This window comes from Electrophorus electricus, chromosome 13, assembly GCF_041902795.1.
Source record: "Electrophorus electricus isolate QZ-2024a chromosome 13, ASM4190279v1, whole genome shotgun sequence".
NCBI lineage: Eukaryota > Metazoa > Chordata > Actinopteri > Gymnotiformes > Gymnotidae > Electrophorus > Electrophorus electricus.
This window is the reverse complement of record NC_137509.1, coordinates 13,120,527-13,130,137: the sequence shown is the minus strand read 5'-3', so window position 1 is coordinate 13,130,137 and position 9,611 is coordinate 13,120,527. Positions and strand designations below refer to the sequence as shown.

At 39.4% G+C, this 9,611-nt stretch overlaps 2 protein-coding genes across 2 annotated transcripts; one reads left to right on the top strand and one right to left on the bottom strand.

Annotated features, from left to right (window-relative positions):
* Positions 1–4,815: 4,815 nt before the first annotated feature.
* Positions 4,816–6,155, bottom strand: zgc:112271 (bolA-like protein 2). Its single transcript, XM_027009929.3, has 3 exons — positions 5,999–6,155; positions 5,729–5,826; positions 4,816–5,106 (listed from the first exon to the last, which is right to left on the bottom strand). The coding sequence occupies exons 1-3, from the start codon at positions 6,059–6,061 to the stop codon at positions 5,007–5,009; spliced, it is 261 nt and encodes an 86-aa protein (XP_026865730.1). The 5' UTR covers positions 6,062–6,155; the 3' UTR covers positions 4,816–5,006.
* Positions 6,156–6,306: 151 nt separating this feature from the next.
* Positions 6,307–9,547, top strand: slx1b (SLX1 homolog B, structure-specific endonuclease subunit). Its single transcript, XM_027009925.3, has 5 exons — positions 6,307–6,726; positions 6,878–6,929; positions 7,334–7,654; positions 7,880–8,095; positions 8,892–9,547. The coding sequence occupies exons 1-5, from the start codon at positions 6,554–6,556 to the stop codon at positions 8,919–8,921; spliced, it is 792 nt and encodes a 263-aa protein (XP_026865726.2). The 5' UTR covers positions 6,307–6,553; the 3' UTR covers positions 8,922–9,547.
* The last annotated feature ends 64 nt before the right edge of the window (positions 9,548–9,611 follow it).

Here is a 9,611-nt window from a genome sequence, read left to right as displayed (position 1 = left end):
TGATTTGAAAGAGGAAAGTGAAGAGCAGAGATGGAGAATTTGAGGCACATTGTTCCATAAATTTGGAGCCGTGACACTAAAAGATCCGCCTCCTACAGAGACCAGTCTAAACTTGGGGATGCAGAGGAGACCTGTATCAGAAGGCCGAAGTGTACGGGTGAGGCAGTATGAGTGTAGGAGCTAAGATAGGTAGGGAGGTGCAAGACCGTGCAGGGTTTTGGATGTAAGGGAGAGTCGTTAATACTGAAGTAGTTTATACACTCAGTCATGCTGTGTTCCAGCAGTATTTGTATCTGTATGGTCTTTGTATTAAACTGAGCAAATTAACTACCTGCAGGGTCCATGCTAGGAATAGCAGGCAGTGAGCTTAATACTATTATAGAAATTTACACCCCAACGCACTCACATCTGTGTGGGCTTAAAATATTACTCACACAGCACTAGATGAATCACCATATGTAACCATTAAAATCGCTACAACACCTGCAAGACTATAGTGACTATGCAGCTACCATTGAGTCAGATTTCCTTATAGATAAGTATTCATCTACAGTGACTTATGTATTTGGTGGATTCATTTGGCTTCAGTAATGTTCACGCTGCGGTGAGCTATGCCTCCACCCTGTGTCGTTAAGGTAAACAGGAATCAGTCACTCCATCAGGGTGTATTTAAGCCGTGCTTCCTCTCAGAGTGTGCCCTAGAGCTGTAATGTCCATATTCTTATTCACACATACTTACTCTCATGGTAGAAAAAAAAAAAAGATGTGTTAAAAATGAAAATTTGAAACATGCCTTTGCAGAATATTGAGTGCTATGAGTCTACAATTAAATGTGAAATATATGTATTAGTTTGTCTACCTAGTCTTCAGGAACTAAATGTAGCTTTGCAATGATTTGGTCTTGCTGTATGTATAATCATGTGTATATGAAGGAGCATATGAAAAATATGCCATCAAACCGCTTACATCATGTGTTTGTTTTAGAAAGACTCAGTGATATGCAAACAGTTGGTCAAGAATGTGGTCTTCCCTTGACTTTCTTTTTAAAGTTTTTTTTCTGTTTGATCAGACACTTTTTAGATGCCCCCTTACCCCAACCAGTAAATAGCTCTTTGGGCAGGCGGCCTACACCATCTTTGATGCGTTCACACACTCCTCCAGGGACTCACACAAAGATCTAAATGTATTTAATAGTTGAAGCTACCTTCTTTTTCTGGTGTTGTGTTTAAGCTTTGAGCAAAAACCAGAAGGCTGCTTCAAACTATCTGAAACTTGCTTCAAGCTTGCTGAAAGTCACAGTTAAAGAAGAATTTTGTTGTCACTTCTGTTTGAGACAGAACCCGGGCTGTGGTCGGAGTAGGAGGTGAGCTACTGGCTGGACTCGGTTTGCAAAGTCTGAAACCAGATCTGAGGAGCTTGCCAGGGGCCAAACTCTTGGTCAGGGAAATGCTTCTGGAGTTTTTACTGACCATGGTGAATAGCATTGTGGACAACCAAGAGGAACCACTGGAGCATGGCCAGTAAGAATGATGCATGTTGGGACGGTGCTGGAGAATGGGCACGATTGTTCGGCACTGTCCGTGGGGCGGCGCAGGTCACATGAACAAGCACAGAACGGGCAAACGGTATTTCTAGTGAATGTCAGAAGTAGAAAAAACAATAATGTCGTCGTGTATACGCGTTTAACGGGTTAATACAAACTTATGAATATGTCTCTTATTCATTTGACCAAAACATTTCATTTCAATCTTTCCCCAGTTTTACACCTTTTCTAATGGTACTAGAGGCAGAGTCACATGCCCGCAACTGAAGCTTTTATGTTTGGATGCCATTACAGGTAGCAATGGGATACTTAACAATGACATGTTTATATGTTTCTTTTGAAGCTATTCATTTCTTAAAACTTTCACAGTGCAATGAAAAGTTGTAGCCTATGTGTAAAACCTAGCTAGCTGGTGTGGTTGGTATCACAACAGCGATGCCTATTAACATATATAATTTTGGTTAGGGCAAATAATTTTGAAATATTATTGTAATTTGATGTTGTGATTTTCTATTTTCTTAATATTGCTTAAAATTATGAAATACGAGTTTTTGGTTACCTAAGATAGGTTTCATTGTCTAAATGTTTAATTCCAATTGTCATTCATTTGTTATTTTGAATATATTGATATTCTGTTTCTGATGCATAATCATTCATGTTCAAATTTGATATTTTTATGTTAGGCTTCTTAGTTTACTTATGGGACATTGTTGTGTTAAGTTAGCAATTAGATTGTATAATAACATTTTTTAAAAAGCCTTATCTAACAGAAATCGAGGGGAGCCTGACACACACACACACAGTTGATGCCTTCATGTTTGTATGTCTTCACAGTAACGGACCAGAGCTCCAGCACAGCCTCTTACTTCTTCATTTGAACATTGCCAGAACACAGCACAGGATCACATTCAGTAGACAGGATAGACAGGTTAATGCTGGCTGAGTTGTTTCATCTTACAGGATTACTGACCCTTCCTGATACCATCTGCTATGGCAAATGTCATATTACTCCACATCACTTAATGCATTTCTTTCCCAGTGCATAGCCCCACATATGCACTTTTAGATACAAATGATAATATAACCATTTAATATTGCCGAAACACTTTGTCTACACTTTCTGTTTGTGCTGTAAATATTAAGGCACATGGAGTAATAATAACTGAGATTTTTCTGCCTGAACATACAAGAAAGGCTCCCACTCTAGGCAGTTTTAAGAAATGATTGAAAATGTATCTTTTTAAATTAGCTTATTTATATTTTGATCTTAATTATTTTTATGCTTGTTTACTTTATTCAAACTATTTCAGTTAGCTTCAGATCAAGGCATCACCTCAGACATTCCAAAGTATTCCATTTCTTCATTTAATCTGTTTGGCTGGACATTAATTTTGGACTAAGGCCTTGCTGCAGACAATATAAGGTACACTGTGCATTTTTAAACATCTTTTCAACCTTTACTGAACAAAAGCACTTGTCTCTCTTTCCATCTCTTTGTCAAAGGAGTACTGGCTACAGCTGTTATGAAGTTGTGTAGCCTGTGAGCGGCAGTTTCTATTTGTAGTTGAGCATCACTATCTATGCATGGTAACCCAAGGCTTTCTCCTAGACATTGATGGTTCAACAAAGGAACGATAATACATGGTTGCTCTCCAGTGACGATGCATGAGGAAGAGATTATTAATCCCAATGATTCTATCGGGAGCCCTTTTATCAACGATTATTTACAAAAAAAATGGAATGGATGAAACATAAAATATTTACAAGTTACATAAATGATGCAATATTCAGTCCAATCATGGCATTTTGATTTCCTACAACAGTCAGTCACGAAGTTTGCCCCAAACTGGTTCACATTACCTTAGCAAGGCTTACGTAGGGCTAGACATGAGAAACTTGCCTATTAAGGATCCCGGATCAAAGAACACTGATTCCTCTGAACGAAGACATAATATTCTCTTTTGAAAATACTCCCCGATTTAATCTATTTTGTTTTGTTTTATGATTGAATTAATATCTCTGCCTTATCCAATTCGGTCATTGACAAAGAGTAAAACAATCAAGTAAAGATACTTGATTTAAACATTTAAACATTGCTAACAATTTAAACTGAACCAACATGCATTTATCATTATCATTTATCATTGCTTAAATCTATTTGTTTCCCTAATGTTTTCTCTTCTCCCCATCGATGGCTAAATTCTTTAACAGACAATTAGTCAGACAATTAATAAATGTCTTTAATTCTTTTATATATTGATAATTTATATTGTTGCTTTCCCATAAAATTTTTTAAGGACAACGGAATAATCCTTCTTGGGGAAAATAGAGTTAATATCTTAAAAAGTGGGGTTTTCACCTCTGAACCAATATTTTACAAGATCCGTGGCACTTTTTTTGCAGTACCAAATCAATTCTAGAAGTGATAGAACTATATGAATCCTATACAGACACAAAATGTGGTTGTACAAAAGTGAAAACTAGTTGCGATATCAATTTTTGAAAATTAGATTTCTTTGGGTAAATATGATTTTTGTTTATTCATTTGCTTATTGTAAAACATTCAGCAACAAATATTTACATGAATACATGTTGTAAATTATCCTTAGGGTTCCTTGGACATTCAGTACAAATTCCAACCCAATAGGCAATTGGCGAGGCTTAGAATACGCATACAAAGAACTCAAAAGTGATGAAATTTAGCTCAGAGTGCCAAACTTCAAATATTTGTAACTAAAAAAAACATGGGAGTAGAATATTGTTTATATTTTGTGTGTGTGCGTGTGTGTGTGTGTGTGTGTGTGTGTGTATATATATATATATATATATATATATATATATATAGTGCATCACCTGGTTGGAGGCATGCTGCTAATACTGATATCTTTGCGCCTTGAGGCCTGGGAGCTACACCCTCTCATTTGCCAAAAACCTTTAGTAGCAACAGATGGCAAACACAACAATGTTGGACTTTTACCATTTAAAACTCTAAACAGATTATAAGCACAGGTCACCTGGCACTGTTTATTTCAGTTGCTTTGCATGATTTGTCATTTGCCAGCTCAAGAAATGTCAGTGACTCACATGCATACTTGCTTATGCTACTTGGTCTCTTTGCATCTCCTGGCTGGGCAGCATTTGCATGTCTCTGTTGTGTTTTGTTTCCCCCTCTTAAAACATTTTGTGTTTTAAATACAGCAGAAGTGTTCTCCATTTTACCAGGCTTCCCCATCAAGAGGAATAAAGTAAAAATAGTTACACTGGCACTCTGATAAGGGAATGAAACATTTCTTTATTGTCATTAATATCATATTTCCATTTAACTACATTGAAGGAGTGTTTTTCCAAGTAACCTAAACTGTCTGTATAAGGCTGTATAATGAAAATAAAAATAAATGCTGGATTAATAAAACATAAAAGGGCATATATCACATTGTGAATACTATGTGTGTGTGCGTGCGCGTCACTGATGTTTCTGCTTTTCCCACTGCTCTGGTGTCAAGGTCTTCTGCTCGAAGGCATGGATCTCTTTCAGCTCGTTAGCCAGGCAGCTATTCACAAGCCTAAACAATCAAAAACAAATGTCCTTCAACAAACAAGCATTTTCATTTCATCTGCCAATCTTCTGTTCATAAATTGCCTTTTTATCTCCACTCTTTCTTCATACAATATTCTTCCACATGTGAGCATAACGTATTGCCATCTTATGCCTTTTAGCCCTTCACATTATTATTTAATAAGCTACTTTCTATTAACTTAGACACGTGAGCAGACAATGGATATTTTCTCAAGAGATATTTCCACAAGTGCTTCTATTCCTGTTAAATTATAAAAACTGCTACTTTATTTTTTAAAACAGATCCCAGTAACAGTGCTCTAGGCCAATGTGTCCATAGGCTAAAGACAAATTTAACAAAATAAGAGCAACAGGAAAACTACAAATTACATAACTATCATGAAAAATGTTGAAGCCAGTATTCCTTTCCAGCTTTATCTGCCTACCCTGTGGCCCACACCACATTATTCCAGAATGCTGGAATTCTGTCTGAACATCTTGGTGATTTCACCTACTGAATGTGCCACATCCCACATTTTCTCTAGCGTCTTTAGATCAATGCTCCACTCTACACCCCTGTGCTCTCCTTAAATCAATGCTGTCCTCAGCAGTGTCAAGCATCATCTCACCGGTGCCTTTGCAACAGGGGCTTTCCTTCAAATTGAGGAGAAACAACAAGGACCTTAAAACTTGCAGCACATCTGTTTGGAGATGTGTCCTCTACGTCCTAAGACAGAGACAAGGATTGGTAAATTGCACATGTGTAAATCCCCAGCCAAGCCAGCCAGCACACATGCAGTACTGTATAATAGTCATTATGTGGACGTGACTGTGGATCCATGAACCGTCATGCACATGACAATGTCTTAAAACGGTATTCAGCTGTTCATTATACATACCACGTGTACAGCACCGATTTCGGTGATCAATTTTTCACGAATGTGATCCGCTGTAACTGCCATGTCTCTGAAAAACAAGCGGTTTAACGTTCTTCACTACCGGAGAAGAAAAGGGGCGGGGCAAAACCAAGACACGCCTCTAACGCGTCAAATGGGCCAATCAGTAACAGGGGTCACGTCCATATGGTACAGAAATATAGCGTCCTAATTATTTGCCTAACGTAAAAAAAAAAGCACAAAACTGAATTAAGTCAGCAAACTTCAAGCGATTCTTCAAACGCTCGAACCTATATTGTATTTTACTTTTTACCTGGGAGATGTGCGTATTATTTATTTTATTTAAAAATGTTATTTATTGATGTTTGACAGGCGATATCTAACGTTACCGACAAGTAGGAGAGACAGAAGAACTTTCACGAATCCGTAAACGCGATACCCGCCAGCAGTTAATGAATTTTAGTAAACATTTACCCATTTTTTAACCAGGTGCAATGGGCAGGCCAGCGGATTTATTATATCTGGCTAGCTAGAGTTAGTTAGGCAGGGACTATTACGATGGTTGTGGAGGTGGAGCGGTTCTTTGGGGTGTACATGCTGTACTGTACCAACCCCAAACACAAAGGTCGCATCTACATCGGCTTCACTGTGAACCCACAACGGCGAATATGTCAGCACAACGCCGGCCGACGCGGAGGGGGAGCCAAGAGGACCAGTGGCAGAGGGCCGTGGTACGATCTAGTGGCGTGATCAAACGATCCGGCGCCACTGCAGCGATTACACCTGTCCGTGTGTTAACCAGGGACGGAACAACGTCCTGTTAATGCGTTAATATCTTGTTGATAACTCTGCGATTAAATTCTGTTCTGATAATCGTTATAGGGAGATGGTGCTCATCATCCATGGATTTCCAACTGATATCGCGGCTCTGAGGGTAGGTGTGAGTTGACACTAAAGTTTTCACAATCGTCTCTTGTCTAAGAGAAGACCATGGGTATCTTTTTTTTTTTAAATTAATTATTTTTTTTTACATGCATTTGTTTTGCACCACATGCATTCTCCTCCTAGAACTTCATCCAGGACTATTTTTTTGGGGGTAGCCAATTTACTTAAGCTCCATGTTTTTTGATTGCGGGAACTCGAGGACCCCGGAGGAAACCCTGATGTGAGTGGAAGTAATGAGCACTACGAAGAATTGACGGTTTATAGGGTTTGGGCGTCATGTTTTCCAACTTCACCCCACAGCTCACGACTGTTACGTGAAAGGGAAACGGGGGGGGGGTCCTGCTTTTGATCTAATGTCTCGCCTCTCTTCTTGCGTTCCCATTTCTCCCGCAGTTTGAGTGGGCGTGGCAGCACCCGCACGTCTCCCGCCGGCTCTCCCACGTGGCTCGGCGTGCTCGCAAGGAGTCCGGCCTGCACTTCCACTGGCGTGTTGTCTCCAGCATGCTGCGGGTGGCGCCGTGGAGCCGTCTCCCCCTAACGGTGCGTTGGCTCAGGCAGGAGTACTGGCTGGACTTTGAACCCGGGCTCCAGCCACCCCTGCACATCCCTCTGACCTTCGGCTGCGTCCGCGCTAAGAAGAACCAGCAGCAGGAGGGCACGGAGCGAGAGGAGAGCCAGGTGGATCAGTGTCTACTATGTGGAGAGATTGTGGAGGTACGTTTACTCCTGGGTGCCGTTGCAACACTTGCGTACAAGCCTGTGTCTTTTTTTAAGACCAAAGCTTGGAGATAGTCGCTTGTTTATCGGGTGCATCTGTGAAAAGGTGTTTTTCCCTGACAGGTTTAAAGATATTGATGTTATGAGTTGTGTCACTGACATGTTATTGTTTAGAGCATAAAATGTTGTGTTGTTTGTTTTGTTTTGTTTTTTTTAACCCAGGCTTCAGATAGACTGTCTTGCTTCCATCCTTCTTGTAAGATGGTGTCTCATCTGATTTGCTTGGCTAAACATTTCCTGAAGTCAGAGCCCTCGCACCTACTTCCTGTGGAGGGGGTGTGTCCTGGGTGCCATAACTCAGTGCTGTGGGGTAATTTGATTCGCCACAGAAATGGTTGTTATGGTGATCTAGAAGAAATTACATCACGTTCTCCGCAGGTAAGTTACCTGCCAGCTGCAAGACTATCTTGTATTTAGTGTAGTTCATTAATTTATCATAGCGTAACATACAATTGGTATCTTCAACATTAAGGCTGGTTTATACTTCTGCAATGGTTTATATGCTTTAACATAACATGAACATGCGCACTAGGGGCAGCATCCAAACCAGAATGTGTAAACAAGCAACAAAGAAGAAGGGCTCATGCTCAGTGGTATCTCTGTACAGAGTGAAATATTGCAGAAGAAAAAAAATACTGGAACTTTCTTTGCTCCTAGTCCAGGGTCTTCCTTCTTGGTCTTAACAGATGTGAATTTTTTTCTTGCATTTGCCTTTTTATACAAATATCCAGACCTCTGCCTTAGGTTTGTGCTATACCTATCCAGTTAATGCTATTTTCATTATTCTTGTAATATGTTGAGGACTAGTCATATACATGCTTGTAATGCCGTACTACTTCTGACAGCCAATCCTAAAACTGCTCCGTTATGTTTTTTGTGTTAGTTTGGGTCGAGTACAGTTTTGGGTCTCTTGACCAGTGACCAACACTAGCATATGTGACTCACAGCTATGTGGATTTGCACAACACACAGTTGAGATTTGTGGTGTGCGCAAGCTTCTGCATGTTGCGCTCACCCCAACTATTCCCTTTACATGGATCTTCACAGAAGTATAACCCAACCTTTTAGTGATGCTGTGTAGTTGCACTTCACCATAACGTAAGAGTAGCATTTAACAAGATGTTTGGCTAGCTGTATCGCAACTCTAATTTTCTTAAAATTGTTATTCACACAGAGCCACTGGGCCGATGAGTTACAGAGTTGAACTGAACAAAATAACAAAAAAGAAACCAGAGCCTGAGGACCAACTCGCCACACGAACAAATCAGAAGGGTGTTTTGGGTTTTTTTTTATAGGCTGTCTGGAAATGAAAGGGCTTTCTGTGAACTGTCTGGATGCATCCCTGTTTTTAGACTGATTAAATCATGTTCAAGGACCATGTGAATCCCACATCACAGGACAGAAGTGCTTAAGCAGTACCAGATCATGCCCGGATGACCTAATTGAGATCATTATGGTATATGAGATGCTAAACCTTGGACTTGTATGTGGATAATACAAGAGGGGTATTCTAGAAATTGGTTTGGGTGTGTGCCAACCTGTTAATCAGTGTCAGCTGCACCATGTTAATTTATTCCTCTGAGCAAAACAGTGCTTTAGGTTGAGCCAAATCCAGCTGAAATATCCCCAGTAGTTAATGTGTAGTATTTAAAAAAAATGAATTAATTTGTATTTATTTGCTTACGGAACAGTTGTTTCTGGCAACAAAATCACAAATTCTGTTCTGATTAACTTTCCTAAACATCAAAATATATTTATTTTGTATATTAAGTCATTAAAATAGGAATATTTGTCGGCCAATAAAATAAGCTTATATTTAGCACCACTGTTTTCGGTGTTTTATGTATTTATTTTCAGAGTTTTGTAATCTTAATTTTTCCACTGATTAATTAAA

Coding starts and splice junctions, on each gene's coding strand:
- zgc:112271 (XM_027009929.3), bottom strand. CDS start 6,061: ATGGCAGTTACAGCGGATCACATTCGTGAAAAATTGATCACCGAAATC. Junction 5,827..5,998: donor AAATCGGTGCTGTACACGTG/GTATGTATAATG, acceptor TCTCTGTCTTAG/GACGTAGAGGACACATCTCC. Junction 5,107..5,728: donor CCCCTGTTGCAAAGGCACCG/GTGAGATGATGC, acceptor TTGATTGTTTAG/GCTTGTGAATAGCTGCCTGG.
- slx1b (XM_027009925.3), top strand. CDS start 6,554: ATGGTTGTGGAGGTGGAGCGGTTCTTTGGGGTGTACATGCTGTACTGT. Junction 6,727..6,877: donor ACCAGTGGCAGAGGGCCGTG/GTACGATCTAGT, acceptor TAATCGTTATAG/GGAGATGGTGCTCATCATCC. Junction 8,096..8,891: donor TTACATCACGTTCTCCGCAG/GTAAGTTACCTG, acceptor TTATTCACACAG/AGCCACTGGGCCGATGAGTT.